General features: G+C 31.2%; 1 protein-coding gene across 1 annotated transcript in view; it reads right to left on the bottom strand.

Annotated features, from left to right (window-relative positions):
- Nucleotides 1-2,671: 2,671 nt before the first annotated feature.
- Nucleotides 2,672-25,251, bottom strand: part of LOC145335154 (uncharacterized) — a 97,192-nt gene continuing 74,612 nt past the window's right edge. The window contains exons 21-36 of the mRNA XM_080180889.1: nt 23,974-24,038; nt 23,301-23,376; nt 21,434-21,586; nt 17,015-17,152; nt 16,282-16,346; nt 14,516-14,618; nt 13,999-14,097; nt 13,508-13,619; nt 11,153-11,286; nt 9,890-10,104; nt 8,262-8,328; nt 7,189-7,329; nt 6,826-6,885; nt 6,494-6,629; nt 5,074-5,191; nt 2,672-4,540 (exon numbers count right to left, since the gene is read on the bottom strand). Coding sequence (XP_080037015.1) covers nt 4,484-4,540; nt 5,074-5,191; nt 6,494-6,629; nt 6,826-6,885; nt 7,189-7,329; nt 8,262-8,328; nt 9,890-10,104; nt 11,153-11,286; nt 13,508-13,619; nt 13,999-14,097; nt 14,516-14,618; nt 16,282-16,346; nt 17,015-17,152; nt 21,434-21,586; nt 23,301-23,376; nt 23,974-24,038 — 1,739 coding nt within the window. The 3' untranslated portion in view covers nt 2,672-4,483. The remainder of the gene's footprint in view (nt 4,541-5,073; nt 5,192-6,493; nt 6,630-6,825; nt 6,886-7,188; nt 7,330-8,261; nt 8,329-9,889; nt 10,105-11,152; nt 11,287-13,507; nt 13,620-13,998; nt 14,098-14,515; nt 14,619-16,281; nt 16,347-17,014; nt 17,153-21,433; nt 21,587-23,300; nt 23,377-23,973; nt 24,039-25,251) is intronic.

Here is a 25,251-nt window from a genome sequence, read left to right as displayed (position 1 = left end):
GTTCAGTTAGTTCATCCAGTGGGAGGGTGGGGAAGGGTAAAGGGGGTGGAGAGAGGGATCATTATTTTAGCACACTGCGTGTTTCACTGTATTAGAGAACATGAAAATCTGGTGTAAGATGCAAGTAATAACATTTTTATTTTTACACATTTATCTTGCTATTCCTGAAGACCTTAATGGATGCGCCACTCCTGAACATAATACAAAGCTAAAGGCTGAAGTGGAAGATAAAAGTAAAGTTTGTGCAGACAATACAAACTTTACTCAACAGATAAATAAACCAGGGAGGGAGGGGACATTGGCCTTTTTATTACACTAGTCCCCAAAGTTTTAAATTACGTTTTCTTATTCGTTGGCTTAACAACTTTGGGGACTGTATTGAATTTTGATTGGTTCGTTCATTTAGTTGAGAGTTTTAATCTGCATAAGGGGTAATTTTATGTAAAACTATTGGGATGTACAATAATCTATCGGCCATTGTCTTATCCCTTTAGATCCCTGTAAATAAACCTTTCTTTTCTTTTCTTTTGCATCCAACAGGCATTAGACAAAGGAAACAAGAACCTGATAAAATAGGTATTTTCGTTAACACAAAAATTTTATTATTGCATTTAATCTCATTGAATTTTTTAACATATTTTAAAGCAGGGCTCGTACGCCACGCCTCGGACGCGCTTAAGCCTCATATCTAAACCATAATTTGGAAAAAAAGATTCTTTAAAAATAGGTTTTAAAGATAAATTTGACGATAAATTAAATGTTTTGGTATTGGTACATAATTTCTAAGGGGAGACCCGTACTCGCATTCTTTGGCTAACAATTTTTTTTAATATTGAATTTTGATTTTCTTTTATAAACTTTACTTAATAAATTTGATGTACACAAGGGATAATTTTGTTTGTCATCATTTGGGTCTATATCAATTAATCGTCTATTATGCCATAAAATTCCTATATGTTGTAGAATACAATCACCATCCAAATTAAAATGACAATGCGTATTCTAAGTAATCTCTAGTGTCTGAGGTATAACAGGATTAAGTCAGAATTAGGGCAACCTTCTCAACAACTATATTAATATAAAACTTTCTTTCTTTCGAGTGCAACAATATAAATAAAATAACGTTTCTCAAAAATTCATGACAAAACGTGTTAAGTAATCTAGGATTAGCACCGAAGAATGCTTAAATAGAAATTCTAAATGTTGGGTTTATATTTGGTTTTTAAAATCTATTTCAGCAAATAAACCTATTCAAAACAATTTGCATAACTGGAGAATAACTCATATAAACATTATATATTCGATACAAAATGAAACCCTGGCAAATATTTGCAAATGTATATTTTATATACTTGGATAAAATGACAGGGTAAAAATTGTCGTCGATTTCGGTTGCTGACATGGACATCTTTTATTGGTTATTTCGTTCATCCATTATGAGGGGATGGGATGGGGCTGGCAGGGAAAAATCCTTATTTTAGCTAGCTACGAGTTTCAATTTATTAAAGAACATAAATCGGTACTCCGACAAACCTCTTAAAGGGACAAACGTCCTAATGCGACAAACGTCCTAAACCTCATCATGCGACATACGTCCTAACGCGACAAACCTCCTAAATGACAAACCTCCAAAAGGGACAAACGTCCTAATGTGACATCTATTAAGTAAAACGTCCTAAAATTTTTCAAAAATTATAAAATAAAAAAATCCTCCAAAATTTGAGGTCAAAATCCATTACTGTTAAAAAGTTGAACAATAAAATTCAAAATACAATATACAGTGACTATACACGGACCTAATTCAAAATTGAATTTTATTTCTTGAATAACTTTGTACTCAGGCTAAAATTTAAAAATCCGTCCGACAGTTTTCGCAAAGTCTGTGTTGGCTATCAAATGGCATGGTTTCGAACCCAATACATCCTTGCACTACAAAATTCAAACTTTTATTCTTTTGAAAAAATTTTAGGAGGTTTTACTTAAGAGATGTCGCATTAGGAGGTTTGTCCTTTAGGACGTTTGTCGTTTAGGAGGTTTGTCGTTTAGGAGGTTTGTTGCATTAGGAGGTTTGTAGCATTTGGACGTTTGTCGTAATAGGACGTTTGTCGGTATACCCATAAATCAGGTGTAACATCCAAGTTATATTATATTCATTCCCTCATCATAGTACCTGCGCTAAAATCGATTTATTCTCTTTAAATAATCTGGAATCATAAATTTCAATGATTTTTATCAACCATAGTGTACGGGTTGTAATAATAGACTGAGACGGCATAATTTTCTTAATAATTCGTCGATTTTGTGTCCCAAATGAAGCATTACCAATATCCTATTCAATTTTTCATCTTGGATATAAAGGGTTAAGACAATGGCCGATAAATTTATATAAATCCTCATTGATGATACACTGCAGAATTACCCATTCTGTAGATTATGATTAGTGATTGACACTCATCTTTTGGAACTAGTGTATTAAAAAGACCTATGTTCCCTTCAACCCAGATTTTTAATATAATTAAAATAAGGGATAATGATATGGTTAAAGGGTTTCTTTTTTTTTATTGAGTTGGATAAGCCCACCAACGTACATGTAAATAACATGCTTCGCTACTTTGGTAATTCATTATCATCCTTGTTTAAAACACGTACAGAAAAGAAATATGAAGAAAAAAACAATTCTTATTTTTATTTTTTATAATTTCCTATTAAAATCTTTATTTTCAAGGATAAAATTTCATAGAAATTTTGTGATTTATCAAAATTTTATGCTTTTTTCTAATTTTCTTTTATTCTCTATTAAATTGTGAAAAATTGCATTATATTGAAATATTATTATTTTTTTACTTTTTGATTCATGTCACCAATCTGCAGTATCCCATTGTAAGATTTTTTTCCAAATAACATATAAGCGCGGTATAAATATAGCTCATAGGCAGGCCGCACAGGCATTTGCCCATAATCAGGACTCGGCAGCCGCGACCAAGTCTGAAATGGATTGTTATGTATATATTTTATCAAATATTAGCTTATTTTTACCCAGATAAATCTATCTTTATTGGTTACTACAGGTTCTTGACATGATCCCATCCACGCCTTGGCATCGAATATGTTAAATAATGAAAATATATTTTACATTATATGTTCAAAAAAAACTTATTACAATCAAAAGGAACTAAATAATAACTTTGGTACATGTTAATTAGAAATATCATAATTTATTTGGAGGTAAACCTTGTTTTATCTTAAAACACAACCATCATTCAAAATTAAATTGCCAAAATTTTATCTTCTTACTTGCATTTTTATTGACAAGTTTTTTTTTATGAATTATTTAACCTTTGTTGTTTGGAATCATTACTTAAATTTTTCTAAATTAATTTATAACATTTCTGTTAATTCGCAAATCTCTAAAAATCACATTTATGTTTCTCAAAAACTGCTGAAAATAAATTTGCTTGTTTTTTCCCCTGGTTTTATCAGATTTCAAAAGCTTTCTTCAGTCACCATATTCTGGCAAGGAGCCGCAATAAAAATAAAAAATTAAACTTGATTTATCTATGTTTTGTCTATTGCTACCTAACCCCCTTAGTCTTGATTTTTAAAGTGGTAAAATTAAGTTAATAATAATAAAGGAGCTAAAGATGCTAGCTGTTGGCTGCCAAGCGATGAATTTTAATTTACTTGTAATTATAATAAGGCCTAAATAATAACAGTGTTATAACATCTGAATAATAAAACTTTGTGCTAATATCTGCAGATATTATTATGAATAAAACTCAACTGTATATGTACACACAATATCAAATAGAAAATATCTTTTTTTTCTTCATAAAAATAAACATTTTCAAGCTCGCTAAATTAGAAAATAAAACAACAACCATGAAAAATTTATAATATGAAAAAAGAACAATTAAATAAAAACAGATGAAAAAGCATTGAAGCAAAATTTCTAATTGTAAAAGATATTTTTACATTCGTTTTTGTTTAACAATTTAAATATAACTATTATTTACATTTCTATACACTTCTTCTCATTTATTATATTATTTGTAGAAATTTAATACAAGAAAAATGTTCAAAGACGATTAATAATATAGATGGGCGGTTTGCATATATACATAATCATATGGGCAAAATAATTTTTCCCTCGCCTTCTTTCATTAAAACATTATTGTTATTTCTATATCACTTTTTCACAAAATTCGTTGATGATTGAAAGTTCTGTTATTTTCATACATTACATTTTTTGTTATAAATATTAAGTCAATAACAATAAAAACAATTTTATCATGTTCTATTATAAAAAATTAAAATATGATGAAATCTTAATTTGGTTAACAATTCATCCAAAAGAGTTTTAAAATTTTTGATATCCAAGAAAAAAGATCTTATCAGCTATTTTTTGCTCCAATCAGCTGTTTATCGTGTTGATCAGCTGAGTTTTGCGTAATCAGCTGTTTATTAATGAGTAGATTGTATTGGATTAAATAAATGACTCCTGATTTCTTTCTTCCTCCTCTCGCTGTGACATCTCAGTTTCCTTAGGTATACAATTTCATGATTTTTTTGGACAAAATAATATTGCAAAAACACTAACTAATATTAATTGATAATTAATAAAATGATTTAGTATTTAAGGTTCCATTCAATTTAACAAATTTTCATCCATTAATAATAATAGTATATATTAATGTGTAAACATTTACTAACCCCTCTTAGACCATTCTATTGAAGAAAGTGCATACATTTCATTTTCAAAGCGAAGCTTCTTTATAATTAGGGTCGGTCTGTTCGTCCATCCTTTCGTAACGTGCAGCTTTTTTAGTTAATATACACATGTAAGAATTGTCCTATCGATTTTAAATTTTTGGGAAGCATCTCTATAATAAAAACCTAAAAATGAAAGTAGGTCTTTAAACTTTTAAATGAATGTTCTGCTGATTAAGTTCTGACTCTCTACAAGAGTTACTGGGCTTTTGTCTTTCCTTCTGATTTTACTTCACTTTTATGGATATTGTCATCATGGTTATATTTAAATAATGTAAAAATAAAAAAGGTGTAAAATAACCTTACCTGGTCCGAATCGCAGCCAATCTGTAGCTCAATCTCTGTCAACCTCTGGTCCATATTTCTCTGGGTCTGGGACAGTTGAACAGACATACTTGTGTTCTCACATTCCAAGGTTTTCAGTCTTAAAAAAATATTTCAGATTAGTGGAAGAAGTTAAAACGATATGCCTTTAAAAAAGGCAGAACAGTTTTTAACTATTATTAATGTACTGTTGATACTAAATAATCAATGAGGGAGGGGACATTAGACTGTAAATTACCAGGGAGTAAGGGAGGGGACAATGGATCGAATATTCAATTTTTAGAAGTCTTAGACTTTGGGGACTGGCTTAAAGGGAATGTGCAAGAATTTAGCAGTTTCTAACTGAGTTTGGGGACTTGCGCATAGAATGCCGCTACTCGTTATGTATGTTTTGAATATTGCAGACGGGGAGAAGGGATAAGGGAAGTGGGGGGAAGGGAAATAAACACTCGTTGTGTTAGTTTGGAATGTAGTAGACGGGGAGAAGGGAGAAGGGAGGTGGGGGCAAGGGGCAAGGGAAATAAACAGAATAAAAAGGGGCAGTCATATTCTTGCTAGCAGCTGGCCGGGTCCAATAATCTTTTAATATAAAAATCACACCAAAAAACCTCAAATATATTTTCATCAAAAACAAGTTGTGATTTCACTTTACATGACGCTATAGAAATATATTATTCAATTAACAATCCCTTTATAATTTCCTACAAATTTATTGGATTAAACTGGATTTCATGCCCTTTCTTTGATAACTCTTATATTGAATTAATTGCCCATTGTCCCCTCCCTTACTCCCTGGTAAATTACACTGGTCTTTATTGGCTAGTTTCAACGTTGTCGTGTCTAAAAATTCCAACCAATAAATTTATCCACACAAGGCGCAATTTAGTATAATATCATTGGGGATGTACATTAATTTATCGTCTATTGTCTTATCCCAATAGATCCTTGCTAAATAATTGATAATGAAAAACAAATTTTATGCTCACTAGAAAACTTTAGAATTTACATTCCATTTGCAATAAAATTTTAAAAAAACCACTTAAAATACAAGTTGGCAATCTCTCAGTAGAAAAAGTCGTAATTTACTGCAAACTTCCTTTTTAAAATTTTTGTGCTGTAAGAGTAACATAAAGTAAGAGATAAAAATGTTATCAAAGGCTATTTTGAGGTCAAACTGTCATAAATTACCTACCTAATTGTTCGTAATATATTTCTTCTTGTATTATAGATATAGAATATGATTGGTTATTTTTATCTTTTTATAAAAGTAACAGGATCTCTGTCTGTCTGTTCCCTCTCCACCCTTCTCCCGCAAGTGCCCCTAAAAGAATCTATCGTTGTAGCTACTAGTTTATTATAACGGTCTCTAAGTAGAGTAAACTGACTAGAAGCATAGCTGTACCTTTCTCTTAATCTTTTAATTTCTCTGATGAGCTGACCGGAGTTCAAGGCCTGGCTGGAGATATCCAGCTGTCCTGCTGGCGTGTGTGTGTCTGTCTCCTGGCTTCCTCCGGTTCCTGTACTCTGGCTTCCAATACCTGAAAACAATTTCCTTAGTAAGTATATTTAGTTTAGCTTTTTTCTAAAGCATTTAAATCTACAGATGAAAAAATAATATTAACCACAGAATAAGATGGTGGCATTCCAACAGTAACCAAATTCGTATTTACAGGAAGAAACAGGAAGAATTGACAATATACTTCATTCATAACTAAAATCATCATAATGTATTACCTGAAACAACCGTGCTATCCCCCGTTGACGGGCTGGGCGATGATAAATACATTTGACCTGTTAGTATATTAGTTAATACACTTCATTTTATCTATATTAAAATTGTTAATATGACCTAATTTTCTTATTTAGTCATGTCAATACTTTTTTTTGTTTTACAATAAAGAAAAACCCAATGAAACATTATTATTTGGAATTGAAAAGGAGCTTTACAAAGTGTCCTAAAATATGTGCTGTGTGACGTCTGATGAATGAGGGATGAGAGGAGAAGTGAGAAACCCCATAAAAAAGGATCTATTAAAAAAGTTTAAATTTTAAGCATACTAAAAATTGTATTGAAAGAGTTGTATTATCCCATTCCTGAACAACTATTCGGATTTAACAACTTTGATGATGGGCGAGTGGATGCAGAGCTACAGCTGCCAGCCGAAGGCTCAGGTAGCCCCAGGAGGCCAGAGCACATGGTCCCGCCGTTCTCAGGAGAGTAAAAGTCGCCTTCATGACCTGAATAAATGCCGCGTTAAACATTTTTATTTAGGCACCAAAAAAGTAATATTCTTCTAACTAAGTGTTTTTATGACTTCTTAATCAGATGAATCAATTAATTGGCCCCTTTTCAAGATCAGTAAAAAAAGGCTGTTGGCAGCTGTAGTGAAATAATTCGAAAAAAAAATATTTAGAAAGTATAACTGATTTTGGGGGTCAGTCTTAGTGGGTATTAAGGTAGCCGACGAAATAAATTTTCAAATCAATTCAGTTGTTGGTTATCTTTTATTATATCAAAATGGAAAGATCATAAGAAAAAGTAGAAAGACATCATCCTTGGTTCATAAACCAAAGCGAAGCTATCCTACAAAACAAAACATTTTAGTCCCTCAGAGACATCCTGTTTTCATTATAGTATATTATTTCTATTTCTGTAAGAGTTCATGTGGGTACAAAAACCAAAAGAGAAAATAAGTTTTTATAAAAACCATATTACAATTTAAATTATCCGGGGATAAGAACAAAATTAAAATAAGTCTGTGGGGAGAAAACTAGAAATACTAAATTTAGATAGACTAATACTTTACTATTACTTTTGAGGCATTAAAAATTGAGAAATGTTCTTGGTAAGGCATTATTAATTCATGGAAAAACATAAAAGAAAATTTTGTAATTCCGGAGAACAATTTATTGTTTTGTACTCTACCTAACTTAGGAACTTTATAAAACTTTTTTATTCTTTTGTTGCAATAGATTAATTCAAATTCCATTTTAAAAAAAAAACAAGCTACAAATTTTCGGTAGATGATAAGAATTCCGTCTAAATCTCTATAAAAAGCGAGTAGTTTGCTTTAATTTTGTTTTAAAGAATTTAATATTTTAGGACTAACAAAGGCAGAATAATAGTATCTGCAAATGGCCTATAACTGTAGTAGGTTTTATTGATTTACCTGACAGATGATGGCTGGTTTGTATATTTGAGTGTGACGTTGAGGGCGAAGGAGTTGGTGCTATCACCTAAATATAAATAAATATAATTAGAACTATTGTTTATAGCATCGTATTATAGACAGCCTTCCGCGGATATTACAATCAGTTTTATTAAAAAATGGTATTAATTTCATTATTTTTATTTTAAAATTCGTAGAAAAATGGCTGTAATACTGTGCTATACATGATACAGTATGGCTGAGAACCGGTTTTTATCCTGCGGATAATAATCAGTTTCGAATCCATACTAGAAAGATTCTTTGTAGCGGTGTGGACAAACTAATTTTTAATAAAAGTCCCCAAGGTTTTTAAACCAACGAAAATGTGGTCTGGTTTAAAAAAACTTTGGGTAAAATCATAATTTCTAGTCCAATGTCCCCTCCCTTCCTGGTTATCCTACACTTATCTGAAATATTGTAACTCTTAGATGGGAAATCATACATATAACTTGTTTTATAGAGTAGCAGTGCTAAGTTTAGTTTTAATCTAATTATTTCACTTAATTTAATTTACTTCTTTTCATTTCAATATTAAATTTATATTTTACTTTTTCTTACAAAATATTTTAACCCCTGACTTTCAACAACTTTATATATCTTGAAATGTTAAGCAGAGGCGTGCAGAAGGGGGTTTGATACACCCCTTTCAACCCCCTTGGACAAGAAATAACACCTTCCTGAAACAAACCCCTATAATTTAACAGGGGTTTGAAAGATAAAATTAAAAATCAATATTTTAATATTCTTGATTGTGTGGGGGGCTGGACACCAAGGGTGGAGTATCCACCCTCCTGACCCCCCTGAAATACAATAACACCCCTCTTGTCTTGTTGTCTGTTTTACAACCCCCACCCCCCTACACCTCCGTTAATTTTGGTTTGAGTGGGGTTGTCAAAATTTTGGTGTGAGCTTTCCGCACAAAACCCTGGGCGCGCCACTGATGTTAAGGTTTATACACTCATGGTTTAACATAATGGGTAGCTTTTTTGATAAAAATAGAAAGTTAGTAATTTCCCTACAGAATTTACATATAAAACTCATTGAACGATAAGGTATACATTTCACATTTAGCCATGTAACAATTATAAGTTTAATCTTAAATTATTTTTGCAAAATATTGTTCTTGATTTTAATCAAAAAATTTATTCAGAATATTTTTTTTTATTTTACATTTTCCGACATTGAAATTTAGTTTAAAAGACCGAAATTCTCTTTGAACTTTTTGCCATTTAATGAAATACGTTTTAAGTTCTTTTCATGTATGACTTTAAACGCGTTGAAAATTTAGGCTTTCATTTTTTCTATTAAATTCAAAATAAAATCCACTGAATTATATCGTTAAATACAATAAATAATTAATCACTTAAATATTTGTAAGCTCACAGACTAATTAATACTAAAGAATACTATAGTAAATTGTTTCGGATAAAGAAAAAATCCTTAAAATGTGTGCGATAGGGGAGGGGGGAGGTATGCCGAAATTTTAAGGATATTTTCTCAAGTCGGACAAATAATTGCATATTTTCAGGAATGCCTTGGCATATATTCAGGCACCTAAAAAGGGTTATTAAAACAGATGAAATTTCTACCTGGAGGGTATGTTGAGAATAATTTTGAGCAGAACATATGACCCTAGTGCCCGCCAAGCCACCACCCCCCACCCCATGCTCCAGCTGGTTAGGTCGTGCGGGTACCTTGGCTCCGCCAGCCCGGGAGTGACCTTGTCCTTGTTTGTGGTGGGCGTGCACAAATTTTGCCCCGCTGCTACCATCAGACTCTTGAGAAGTCTCACTCTCAATTTGTACTAAAAATGAATTGTTTTAAAAAGTTTAAAATCCCATGCTTTAAAAAATCTAAATAAAAAAGTAAAACTTTTTCTACCCATATTTTTTCTTCTGTCGATCACTTAGTCTTTATATTCCTTTTATAAGTGCCTATTAAAAGTAGTAAGCGTTTCATCTCTATAATTTAATGCTCAAAATAAAAGTATCTCTTTTTACTGTATCCTGTATTTAAGCAATTTTGCAACAAATTTATTTTCAGTTTTGCTTAGACTTACAAATAAATTATTCATAAGTTTTGACACTCTACAAGAGTTGTTACTCGTTTGTGCATCCTTCTAATATTAGAGCTTTTATTGATGTTGGTCTCCTAATTTTTTATACTATGTTACAGAAATAAAGGGTGTTAACAATTTGAACCACAATAAGTACTTCAAATTTTGGATATAGGCCCCATAATGTTTAGAGTTTTTGATGGGGCATGTCTTTCTATAGACACCTTAACCATATTTCAAACTCAATCTTTGCCAATTTGGCATAAAAAAAGACAGACCCATCCAATATTGAGGCATGACGGCTCTGTCCATTTCAAGTTCTTGATGTTTGCAAGGTCTTTCTTTTTGATGCCAAATTGGCTAAGATTGTGTTAAAAACCTTGTTAAGGTGTCTGTAGAAAGGTCTTTACATGCCTCATCAAAAACCCCATTAATTATGGGGTCTATCTACAAGATTTCAAGTACTTAAGACGGTTTGTTCTCTTTTCTAAAAAAACAAATTTGTCTTAATTTATAATAAAATATGCACTTTCGGAGTAGGGCAAATTTCTCTGCAAGGGCTAGGTTTCAAGCTCTAGTGCTTTGGAAGAGTGAGTAGATTCAAAATTCAATATTGTTTTCTTATTATCATTGCTTGGGCATGAATTGTATCATTTTTTATTAGTTTTGGACCAAAACTGTAAGGTTTATATTGAAAAAAGTGAAGCGATTGTTTTTTTTTAACACCCTTTAAATAACAAATAAAAACAGGAAAACTTGAAAACTTTGGACAATAACCTGAAAAAAAAACAATTACCTAATTGTTTAATAGATTGTGGATGTGAACTTGATTTTCCCGGCTGCCGCCTCACATCCGCCTCGAGTCCGCCGCCAACCCGCCGTCGTCCGGATTTCACCGACAAAGGCGAGTCGCCAGCATTTCTTACACTTCTGAAATATAACATAATATCATATCTAGTGCAAAGTTACTATTTTTGAAAGCGAAGCTTTTCTATAGTATAGGTCCGTCCATTCGTCCGTAACGGTTTATTCTTTTTCTTAATTTATACATGTTAGTATTGTCATATAAATTTCAAACATTACATATTCATAATGATTCTGTAACAGGAATCGTAACCAGAATGTCGGAATATCCATTTCAAAATGACGATTTTTTACTTATTTGTCAACAACTTTTTTTATGATAAATTCATCAGGTTTTTAAAATAATGATTTCTATGATGACAACAAAGTGAATATTATACGCCAGGCATTTTTACAATCAAATCCTAATAATAAAAGTATGTCCTTTTACTGCTTATCAACTTCTGACACTCTACAAGAGTTATTGCTCTATTGTACTTTCTTCTAATTCTAGAGTTTCGCTTTTATGAATGTCATCCTTGTTACACAAAGAAAGTTCATTTAAAAAAAGCTTGTTAGAATATAATCATTTTAATAGCAGTTTTATTGGATATACTTTTTGTGGATAATAATATATTAATTTAGTAAGTAATGCTGTTGTTAGATTATTTTTGCGCCTTTTTATTTATCAAACTTAGTGTGATTTCCCACAAAATCGAGCACTGACCACTACCCCCTATTTTTTAAATAAATTAAAATAAGGGTAGGGTTTTATTCTGCGCTATCCTAACCCTGATATGCTTCTTTATAGTTAACTAGCGGCTTCGCACCTAGCCTCTAGGGGCTTTGCCCCAAGAGGTGATAAAAAAATTAAGGCGAAATTCGTTAAAGGACCAAGCAAATCTTAAGAAAAAAAAAATGGGGAGGGGGATTTTTTTGTTTTTGGAGGGTTGGGGGTGTCCCACCCCCCAAGAAAATAGCTTAAAACCTCCACAGGACCAATAGGTATATACCCTGAAGAGTAGAATCCGATCGGTTCAGTGGTTACCGAGATCTTAAGGGACAGACAGACAGACATCGTTCTACTTTGTATTATAGATATAACCTAACAATCTCCTAAAGTTTAAATGAAACAAACAATCGAAAATCTTTCTCCTCCCATTTTTCAATTCATTTGAAAATAAGGAAAAGGTTTTCAGTGCTTGACAAGGCACTTTGAGTTAACTTAGTTTAATTATACTTTTTAAAATTATATAAGAAATTTACAAATTAGTTATTGTGCAAGTAGTGTTTTAAAATATAAAACTAAGCCATCAATCTTATTGTGACTTGTTTATCATAATAAATTTATTTTTCGCTATTATGATAAGTACAAGCTTTACCATATATATTCTGTTTATAAAAAAAAAACACTTTATTTTCAATACTTTATATGTTTCTAAAACTAAAAGTTAATAGTAAATATAAGTTTCTTGGAACAGGGCTAGATATTTAATGATTTGGAAATATATTATGTAATGTTTTTGTGCTTTTCTTGTAACTACATATTATTTAAAAATATAAAAAATTTAAAGTTTACTTTCAAACAAAAATTACATTATACATTATACCAATTGATTTGGATTACCGAATACCATTTCCTGATTCTGTGATATTAATATAAAACAATTGTTGGTTATTTTACTTCAACCGAAAGTAGCCAAAAATATGCATAATAAATAAAAAAAACTTTTTTTATTTAGATTCTTAGGTTTAAAACATCATGCATTGACCCCATGCAATTATTTAATTGGGGGAGGGTATGGGGTTACTAGTCGCATTAAGGAGAAGACACCAATAATTGTTTTCTGTAAAAGTTTAGTGCCGCACAAATGGAATGCAATCACAAAACTTTTACCAGCACATAGGGGCTAGCGGGTCTTGGACAGTGGGGATTGGATTTAGAATAGATCTAATTAAAAAAGTATTAACATCAAAGAAATAGTATGTCTATTTATGTTTATTTAATATAGTTTAAACCTAATTCTAATTGCTTAATCATTTAAAACTTAGAAGGTGCATTAAAGAATTATACATTTTCAGTACCAAAGCTAATCTATAATATTCATTAAAAAGCCTTTGTGATGTTTAAAATTTTTTTAGACTATTCTTTTTTATGCACTCCATGATATTAAGATAAAAAATACTCTCTAAATATAAAGGTATGTATGTGAATGCAAGTTCACATGTAACCTACAGATAAACAAACATACACTCTTAAACAAAAAGAATTAGTCTTATAGAGTAGTTGTGCTTCTAAAAAACTTACATATCCGGAGACTCCGCTACAGAATGAATTTGTTGTGAATAGGATTGTGGTGAACTTGTCCGACCAGATTGATGCTGTTGCGTATGGTGGCTGGTACCTGGTGAACTAGGACCTATATAATAATAATATTATGTTGGGTATGGTGGCCAGTACCTGGTGAACTAGGACCTATATAATAATAATAGAGGACAAGGAGAGACCCACATCTGTTCCAGAGGTATCCTGCCCCTGCTCTCCAACATATAGATATGTACCTGTATTGAGAGGACAAGGAGAGACCCACATCTGTTCCAGAGGTATCCTGCCCCTGCTCTCCAACATATAGATATGTACCTGTATTGAGAGGACAAGGAGAGACCCACATCTGTTCCAGAGGTATCCTGCCCCGGCTCTCCAACATATAGATATGTACCTGTATTGAGAGGACAAGGAGAGACCCACATCTGTTCCAGAGGTATCCTGCCCCGGCTCTCCAACATATAGATATGTACCTGTATTGAGAGGACAAGGAGAGACCCACATCTGTTCCAGAGGTATCCTGCCCCGGCTCTCCAACAACCCAGGTGTTGACACACTTCGTGGTAGAGCAGCTACAAATATTATTCTTATTATATTAAAAAATACATTTGTACGTAGTATAGATTTATTTTACCCCCAAAATTTATTTATTAAATGAATTACGACATTAATTATGACTGTATTCCATACTTAGTTATAAGTATCAATTTGTTAAGTAAGAGGAACTTAAACTAAATAAACATATATATTTGAGTAAATCAAATGAACCCCATTGCTAATCATTATATTTAAATTGGACACACAAACTTTCTGGTATTAATTATAGAGTTGCTACGCTTCCTATACAGGAATCATCATGCAAAGTTTGAAATCGATAGGACAATTCTAACTGTTTAAATTAAATTAAAGAATTATCTGTTTTGGACGGAAGGACAAACCGACCCTAATTATTGAGAAGCTTCTTTTAAAAAACTTCTCCAAAGATATTACCTTTTTCTAGAGGAATCTTCTTATATTTCTCCAACTTTTTGGCAGCAATTGCTTCCAGCCGCACTCTGGCAGCTGGGTAGTCTTTCAAGACATCCCACATATCCTACAAATCATAAAAATAATTTTAAAAAAGAAAATTCGGATTATGGAAGAAACTAACGGTTTGTAATATCATAGTATCATTTCTTTCCATGATCCGAAAATTCTTTTGTTTTTATCAAAGATGACAAATTCTATCAAAGCAAAGCTTACAAACTACAGGCATAAATTTTTTTGGAATATAACATTGCTATTTGCAAACGTGTAATATTTTAATAAGAATAATGCTCACTAACAGTTGATAGTTGGTCGTACTATAAGTTTTAAAATCATGAAAACATACTTTTTTACTAAAATAAAAATATAAATTCTTATATAAACGCTGAAATTCTAAATAAAATATACTATATCAGTATTTTCACAAAAAAATGCCCATGAATATATTGCATATCAAAATTAAATGTCAACATTAAAAAATGCTCATCCACTTATACAGTGTGTTTTTTTATGAGAACTTTTTTGGAAGCAATTTTACCCCACTTATAGCTATCAGAATTTAATGATTAATGGCTTATTTTCTTCGTTTTTTAATGCAATTAATAGAACAACAAAAACATATTTCAGTTTTTATTTAAAAAAGTAAAGTAAAATCTAAAATTCAAAACTTAGGTGTCAACATCTAAAAATGGTTTTAGCGCATTTTTCTTATGCTCAAATATGTAACCTTTTGCAAGAATGGCTGCTAAACACTTTATAGTTGAGATATAAAGCAAAAAATGTATACAGATACTATTAGGGACATGTACTAGAACATATTAAAGTTTGAAGGTCAAATCTCAACCAGGGAGAGAGTACTGGCCACCCAAAGTCGACTACAGAAAATCCAATTTTTTTCTTGCAAAGGGTAGAGAATTTAGGCATAAGAAAATTGCGTTTAAACCATTTTTAGATGTTGACACCTAAGTTTTGAATTTTAGATTTTATTGTACTTTTTAATAAAAACTGAAATATTTTTTTGGTGTTCTATTGATTGCATTAAAAAACGAAGAAAATAAGCCATTAATCATTGAATTCTGATAACTATAAGTGGGGTAAAATTGCTTTCAAAAAAGTTCTCATAAATAAAACACACTGTATAATAGTTTTTACTTTATAAAATACTAGCGGCTTCGCCCCTAGGCTTTAGGGGCTTTGCTTCAAGAGGTTTAATGAACCTATTTTTGTGTTATTTAGATTTTTTAAAAAAGTAAAAAGTTTTCTTTTTTTGGGTGGGTTATTTTTCATTTTTTTGGGGGTAGGTGGTGTCCCACCCCCCCCCCCCCAATAAAATAGCTTAAAACCATCTCAGGTCCAGTAGGTATATTCCCTGAAAGTAGAGCCCGATCGGTTCAGTGGTTAAGCTTCAGACAGACAGACAGACAGACGGACAGACAGACAGACATCGTACTAAATTTGTATTATAGATTACTAGCGACTGCGTTTCAGCATATAGTGGCTGTATATTCTAAGAAGGGCGGAGTCAGAAAATAGTCTTAAAACATAACAAGATTTAAATTCTTAAAAATAATAGGAGATTCTTGAGTCTGTCTGTGTGAATGAGATTAATTCCAATATTTTAGCCTGGAACTTCAGCCCTTCGGGGTAGCAAAACTGGTTCCAATTTTATAATTTTTCTTTTTAATATACGCGGAAAGCTGTCTATAACACGATGCAAAAAATAACTATACCTGTTTACTTAGAACAAAAAGATCAGAATATCCAACAGATCTAACGGATGCTGTTCTGCGGTTACCTTAACAAATCAAGATATTAAATATTTAACAATATTTCCCCTTAAAGTGTCTAGCGACCACACATCCCCCCCTACCTTTTTTGAAAAATTAATTGAAAGCAAGGGAGGGGCAATTTTTTTAGATGTCTAACTTCTAAGGGAGAGTCCTTGATATGCAGTATGCGATGTATTTCTACGTTTCCTAACCACTACTATACAAAAAATATGATAAAATAAGAAGAAAAAGAAATTTTGTATGAATACCTAATTTATTCTTGACGACCATAAAATATACTACCTTCACACTAAAAAGGTATTCCAACAATAATGTAGATATTTAGGAGCTACAAAAATAGCGTGTAATTGCATAAAATCATTTGTGTCTAGGTTTAAAAATATAATGTATCTTCACACGAAGGGTATAACTTTCCCAGCTTTCTGGTTAAAATATACCTACAGTTTACAGTTTACTAGAACCATATTTTAAAGAAACTAACAGAATAAATTAAAATATTCCTTGATCATTTACAAAAAAAACTTTTATCTTAATTTTTGTGTTTATTCTTTGTTGGTATCGATTTAGAAATTATCAAGAGAAATTTTAGAGATTTCAATTTATTTTTACCGTGAAAAACTCAATTTGTTATTTGAATTAGTGGAATAAAAATTTTAATATATGCATATTTTACCTGCAGTGCCCATATTCAGGATTGATATTTCTCCAAAATAGGATCCAGCTTTCAGTGTTGCCAGAACAGTCTTTCCATCCGTATCAACTACCTGCAGGCGTCCACGGTTACAAATATACATCTCCTTGCCAACCTCACCTTAAACAAAAATTAATATTAATAAAGTCACCAATTAACTGTTGTTATAATGAATAAATTGGTATATTGATTACATGTTTATAAATTTTAGGATGAAAAGATAATTTTACTGTGGCCTTATTTTCAGTGATTTTTCTATAGGTTTGTCCTTGTTTGTACCCTGTTTATATTTTAGACGCAATTGGCTAATATTCAAAGACCCAATTGAAAGTCGGCACAGGGTCCTCACCCCATAGGTAGTGTTACATATAGCCCGTGCACCTCTATTCTTTTACTTTAATATTTCTCCAATTGATAATTTTTGTCTGTACTTTGCAACCTGTTGAAAAAGTTTGATTTGTAACTTAATGCTTGAATATGCATTTAATCTAATATTCATACAATATCCAAATTTTCATAAAAACAGCAAATAAACTAAATATTTCTCATCCTTATATAAAAGTCTGTCTGTACCGAAAACTCTCGCTAACCATTGAACTGATATGGTCCTCCTTTTCAATAAAGCTTCTCATATGTCTGGGGAAGGTTTATTTAGGGGGAAAGGGAGATTTTTACTTTTTCTAGGGGCGTAAATGTGATAATATTTCTAAATTTAATGGGTAATTTTGTGGTTATTAAACGTTTCTTTCGACTCTGATAATTGGCATTGTTAATTTGCACCGAATGCAGTATTGCAAACTTTGGTTAGCCATCACCGCTGCACTGCATCACAATCTCAATATGATTAAATGTTTTTAAACAAAACATATTCCTGTTCTAATGAAGTTGATGCATTTATTTGTTTGTTCCTTTAGGTCTCTTAAACTGCTTGACTGATTGATAATTATTTTTTAGGTAATATATCTTGGAGGGCCACTGTTCATTTTTTAAAAACCCCTAGGGACCTCTTATTATTTATAAGGTTAGAATGTCTATAGTGTATGTCTGTACTTAAAGATCTCGCTAACCGCTAAACTGATTGAATTATTCTAAACTGTGAAGCTACCTATTTGAACCGAGAAGATTTGAATGCAGTTTGAAAGGATAGTTCAACTGTTCTAAAATAAATTGTCCATAGAAAAATATCCCCTCCTTCTAAAAAATAAGGCTTTTTACTTATGTTTTTTAAAGCAAAATTTATAGTGGCAATAATTATTTGCGGATCTTAAGATGTATTTTGCATGGAAGTGATGGGACACTCCAAAGTTTACACATGTTACATGTTGTTACAACTGCACATTAGCTAAACAACAAATGTTTAACATTGTTCATAGAATAATATAATATAGAGTGTACAGTCAGTCTAATTATATTCTTATATTTAATGTACAGAATGTATGTAAGTCTGTCTGTAGCGAAATATCTTGCTAACCTCTTAACTGATATTGTTCTCCTTTATATTGAAACTTCTTGACGTTCCAGGGGAGGTATATAACTATTTTATAGAATGGTTCCTTCACCCACCCAGGAGTAATCGCCTATAGAAAAATTTTCAAATACTTTTTTACTTTCAAATTAAAATTAAAATACCCTTAAAAATTTATCTTGATTACAACATTCACAAAATATGAGCTTAAAAAGAAGTCAAACAGACAAACGAACATTAAAATGCATTTTAAAGAAACGAAAAATTAAAGAAGAATTTAAAAACTGAAATTAAATAAAAAGATATCAAATTATAAATTTGAAATATTGTAATACGCTAAAATATTTCAACAAATCTTTATAAAAAAACTAATACATTTATTTCAGATTTTGCAACTATTCTAACATATCTCAATAAGTAAAAAAATGCAAACAAAAAGTTTGCAAAAAATCGCTACGAAATTTTTTTTTTTTTTGTAGAGTATGTTGTTAAATTGTTAAAATGTGTAAGAAAAAGTATAAAAATGTAAATGGTTGATACATAAGTCCTCATTGCATCCCTCAAACCCATATTTTTGACAACCATTGGGTAAATTAGATATTTTAAGAATCCTACACCATGTAAAAAATTAAAAATAATAGTTTATATAGGTATACAATTTTCTGTCGACTAATTGCATTAAATTAAAAATGCAATATCTGAACTAATAACTTGTTTCTTTAAAAATATATTGATAAAATAAATCAAAAAAGGACGGGATAATTTTTCTTCTATTATAATATCCCTGCGTCCCTCATTAATGTGAAAGAATGAACTTTTGGTTGAGAAAATAGGTCATAAAGTTGTCGCCTTTAAATCTCATTTCTAAAGGTAGGTTCCATTATATTGATTACTAGATAACCTCCCCCCCCCCATTCATAGTAAAGTTATCTATTAAAAATAAAGAAAGATGAAACTTTAAAAACAAACCATAATTCCGGACAATGTTAATCAATGATTAAAAATTGTAATGGACTATTATCTTTATAAAAAAAGATATTGAGTAGCTGCTATATCTGTGTTTCCTTCTAAAATGCAAGGATGGTTCGATTTTTCACTTTTTAATACTATTGAACCTATTCGTTCTTGTTTTTTGTTGTTGTCAGAGTCACTTTAAAACGATGTTACAAGTTTTGATTTCAAAATTAGGTTCATAGGTCGTAAATCATCTAAAATTTGTAAGTATACCATTACCCATTTTTATATAGTTGTAGTATTTATCTAAAAGATTCCAATTTCCAAAAAAAGGTAAACTTAACTTTTATTTTGCTATCTCTACAAAGGTCCCAAAATGTATGGAAGTAAATACCTTTAAATCCTGTTTGAAAGTTGTTTTCACCATTTAGGCACATTTCATTAGAAAGAATTACCCTTCCACATAGTAATATCAACTTTCTGAGTGGGTATAAACAGAGAAAAGCTTATAGTTGAACTACTTATATGAAGAACCATATATAAAGACTATTTTTTTTCTTTTAAAATTTAAAATTGAATTAATTTTTCCGGGTGAAAAGTTTTTTTTTGAGAGATTTATTTTTGATCTAATTATTGTTAAAATATTAGGGTGGGGGGATGACAGGGGGGGGGGAAGGTTAAATAAACCTAATTTCAATTGTCATCCTTAACAAAAATGGTGAAAAACCGAAAAAAAACTCTTTAAAAAAAATCCTTAATGATAGTTTACAGGAAAATTTATTGTTTTATAATCTTGAAATAGCAGGGTTTCCAAAGATATTACCAAATAAATTCATTGAAAATGTTCTTTGATTTACTTTTATAAAAAGAATGAGAAAAATTTGGATGAAAGGTTCAATTTCTTTTCAAGTGAAAAATTACTGCAGTAGTGATTTTATACACAATAATAAGGGCTCAACAACCGCTGAGAGCAATTTTGTAACTTTACTGCGGCTGAAGAAAACATATCAGCAAGACTAATAAAATGAAAATTGCAATTTCTTTCAGAGGCGAAAGTCATTTTTTTACAAAAATTGTGAATAGAATTTGACTTTTTATTTGGAACACAGTAATAGTGTCGGACTGATTATGACGCAACAAAAAAAATTAGCCAATGAGAGGCCACTATAAATTTTACCATTGGTCAATAACGGCCTCTCATTGGCTAATTTTTTTTTATTACGTCATAATCAGTCAGACACTATTACTGTGTTCAATTTATTGTTTTATAATCTTGAAATAGCAGGGTTTCCAAAGATATTACCAAATAAATTCATTGAAAATGTTCTTTGATTTACTTTTATAAAAAGAATGAGAAAAATTTGGATGAAAGGTTCAATTTCTTTTCAAGTGAAAAATTACTGCAGTAGTGATTTTATACACAATAATAAGGGCTCAACAGCCGCTGAGAGCAATTTTGCAACTTTGATGCGGCAAAGTCATTTTTTACATAAATTGTGAATAGAAATTGACTTTTTTAAATTGCGGTTGCAAAGGTTGAAAACAAGAGTTCTTGACCTTTCAATGATAAAACTCAAATTGAAGAGATTTTTTAGCCATGGACATTTGAAAGGAGCATTTTTTTACCTTCAACAATATTCATAATTTTTATTTTTTTTGCACGAAGAGGTGGTTTTGTTATCTTAAACATACATTTATATTTATATACAAATTTGTTAAATTAGATTGCATTTGAAATTACAAAAAGAATTAAACTTCTATAACATTACCTGTTGGTTTTATTGTAATAAATATTTTGCATTTTTCAACAAAAAAAGGTTGATATTCTTATCATTTGGCACTTAATTCCGGAAATCTTAACTTTTCTTAGACAGAGCTTTTAGGGAGACAGTGCTATGTTTTTTTAGACAAAATTGAAAAATTATGAGAGTGGAGGGTCCAATAAGTTCAGGGGACTGACCAAAAAGTAGCACCGAACCTACCTTTTCTGCAAATATAATCTCCAGGGCTGAAGAGGATAGGTTTGAGCCTGAGTACGAGCTCGCAGAGGAAGCCCGCCTCCGTGTTCTGGAAGATCTCCACCCGTTTCAGGGTGTTGAGGTGCACGTGGATGGCTATCTCTCCTTTCAATTTATCTGAAACATAGGGTTTGTTAATTTATTTAAATCTTTGTGTCTTACATAAATGGAGTAGTTATTCATCATTCCCAAAATTTTTTAAGCTAAACAGAACAGAACCTTCACTTTTTGTATTCAGAGGTGCCCCTGTTACATTGTTTGTGGGAGTTGGGAGCCTGGGAGGGTTGTGGTTTTATCCCCCCCCCTTTGATCGACATATACATTATATAAATTATTAAGTAGTTATAATGGATTTGTTTTAATAATGGATGCTGCCATCCGTATTATCTTGCATGACATGTGGGCATAATTATGATAAAGCGGGGCTGTGTATTTTTGCAGTATAATCATAATTATACAGTAGAGTCCCTCATAGTCGACGACAGAACTCCCCCCCCCCCTCTTTATATTAGAAATTAGATTGAAAATAAAAAAGATGGGGGGGGGGGGAGTTATTTAATTATTAATCCAGTTTAGGTTAGGTTAGAGTATATGTCTTAAGAAAATAATATCCCTACTTTCTTATTTTATTTTTTTTTCATAGATAAGGGAGGAAGGTTCAGTGATCAATAGGCTTTTTGAGAGAGATATCGTTTATGAAATACTATAACCACGGGGGCTTTGCGCACCCCTTGTGGTAAATTAAATTTGAAGCACACGTCTCTGAGCATATGACATGCAACAAAATCATTAGCAAAATTAATTATCATAAAATATGGTAATCATAAGCAAACTGAAACTTTTACAAGTTTAAGAAATTTATATGCTGCATTTTCGTTAATGATACTTATAAGTACCTTCATTCCAAGTCTCTAGGAGCTTCACTATTTGCGAAGCTTTTTATAGTGCCTATAAAAATGACGTCATACTGGCCTATCATTGATCAAATAAAATGTTAAATTGCCTGTCATTGGTAATTTAGTTTGTGTATTGCCCAATCAATGTTTATTTGTATTGTATGTCCTCATTTTTTTATAGGCAATTTTTAAGAGCTTCCCTCTTGCTTCTAAATACGGCCTACTTACAATTTAAAAAATTGCATAAATATGCATTGTTTTTGACATCAAAGGTGAATAATTGAGAAAAATATGTCATAATTGTTAATAATTAACAAGCTATTAACTATTTTTCTTGCTTTTTTTCAGAAAACTATTTTGACCTAACGAATTATTAGGAATCAAACGTTACAAATAGCTTATAAATAGAAATAATTATGCTATAAAATGTTATATTTCAACCCAGAACAAAACAAAAAACAAGTGTTTACACTTAAAGTACTTGTTAAGCATAGAATCACCCTTATTTACAAAAATTCAATCAAGGTCTGGGTAGGTGAAACTGTTTGTTTATTACTTTAGGTCAGGTTAGGTTAGGTTATATAGAAAACTGAGTTACAACGCAGGTAGAGGCCCCACAGTTTAGGGCCCTCGCTGGGGTTCGGTATTATAAAACAAGGATGACAACATCCATAAAAGTGAAGCTCTGAAATCAAACCGTAGAACAAACAAACATGAACAATTTTAGAGTGTCAAAACATAAACAGAATATTAAATTAAAAATATAAAAAAAGATTGTATATATACTTGTTGCAAAATTGCGTAAATACAGGATTCTGTTTTAGGGCATATACTTACATATTTAGGACTTGATAATAGAGATGCTTTGCTTAAAATATTGTACATTGTTGTTCTAGGAATCGAATCTGTCGTAGGATGACCCCTAAGAAGCATACCTGGCAAACAATTAATGGACTTTTCTTCATCTGAAGATTTCTGAGTGAGCCACAGGTAGTCGAACCATTTGATCACCTAAAATTAGAGTAAAACACTAGAGGTAGAAAGGGTTAAATAACTGTATCTCCCCATCGCATCAACCTTGTGCAACCTTTTTATTGGATCATTGAAAAACAACCAATGGTGTCGCTTATATTAACACAGCCAAGTAGCAGAAAATAATTTAGAAGCAGACGAAAAGGGTCGTTGAAATAAGAAGGGAGGTAGTTGTCTGTATATACATACATCTATGCTATAGATCTGTTCACCTGAAAATGTATTGTTGATAATTCGTATTTAATTGATATTGGTTTCAAACAAGCAGTTTCCAAACTTTTCATACAATAATTTTGACCACCCCAATTTTGTATGGCATCTCTTTGTAAATTTTTAAAAGCGAAGCTTTTCTATAATTACTTGTTGTATTAGTGGAAACCATTTTAATTTTAAGATAATTATTTCGTGGTCCGGTGGGGAGAAGGAAGTTTATTCTGGCCCCCAAAGTTTTATAAAAACGTTCTTTTCCATTGGCAAAAACTTCAAGGACCAGCAGAGTCTAAATGTTTCTTCCGACAATCTAAATGTACAAGAGGGATAATTTTGTTAATCATAAGTGGGAAAATAAAGATTTACCTTGTTCTGTATGTTGCTTGGCACCTTTCTTATTCTCATGTAAGTCTTCACGCCGTCTAATTTCGCTAAAAAATTTTTGCAAATTAACAAGTTGTTGAATAGCTTAGCTGTGCTACTTTCAAAATGGACTATTAGCATAAACGAAACAGCTAAGCTGTAAATATTTTTCTACAACTCTTGAATTTAACTTTACTACAAAATACATAACAGGGGTAAGGGAATTTGTATAATTTTGAAAAAAAATGATTTTATTCCTTAATTATGACAAGAATACAACCTTTTGGTTACCATTTGATTATAGTTTAAAAAAAAAATTTTTTTCATCGAGTAGTGTCCACAAAATGATAAGAATTGAATAAAATCAAGCTAATATTGTGATCATTTTATTCAAAAATTTAACTGTAAGAAAAAGCAATATGTTTTTTAATATTTTGATTCCTTGAACCCTGACACACATTCGCAAACACACATTTACAGCTCTCTAAAGCAATTTATATAATGGTTCTATATTTAGAATAATTTCAAACAAAGAGAGGAATATAAAATAATACATTATACATATTTGCTGTTTAATAGTTTCTCTTATTCTTTAATATTAAAACAAATAACATTTCGTTTTGAAAACTAAAATCTGAATGTGCATTGTTTTGAATGGATATATTATTACTTGGATGTTACACAAGATTTTCATGTTATCTAGTGAAACTCGTAGCTGGCTAAAATAACGATTCCCCTCGTCCACCCTCAAATCATTTGTCTCGTTATTTGATATTTCAGTGTTTTCCATCAAAGTGCTTCTCGAGCACAACCCCCCCCCACTCATTTTAAAATTAATTGTGAATAAAAAGGGGGGTTAGCTTTTTCTTCGGCTATACCTGATGTGTCTCAACCCTGCAAGGATAGACTTTACCCAATATAACCTAACGTAGCCTATGGTAACATTTAAAAAAAACAACCCCCTACCTTTTTTTCTATTTATTTCAAATTAATGGGGGAGGGAGGATGGAATTTTCCTTTATGGAAACCGCCGTTAGTTTTCTAAAAATAAAATTAAACCCTCTCAATTGTTGTATTTGTGGACCATTTGATAATTTGAAGCTACAATATAATTGGACGCAATCGTCCACGTTTCCAAATTGAAACATGAAAGCGAATGAAAAGAACATACTTATTTTCTTTTCTAGGTTAGAAATTTTTGCAAAAGTTGAAGAAACTTTTTAATGCACTTTTTTCTCACTTAATTTCAATCCTTCAAATCATAAAGTTATTTATTTCAAA

Source organism: Acartia tonsa, chromosome 2, assembly GCF_053477335.1.
Source record: "Acartia tonsa isolate MP-2025a chromosome 2, ASM5347733v1, whole genome shotgun sequence".
Classification (NCBI taxonomy): domain Eukaryota; kingdom Metazoa; phylum Arthropoda; class Copepoda; order Calanoida; family Acartiidae; genus Acartia; species Acartia tonsa.
This window is presented reverse-complemented; position numbering and strand designations above follow the sequence as displayed.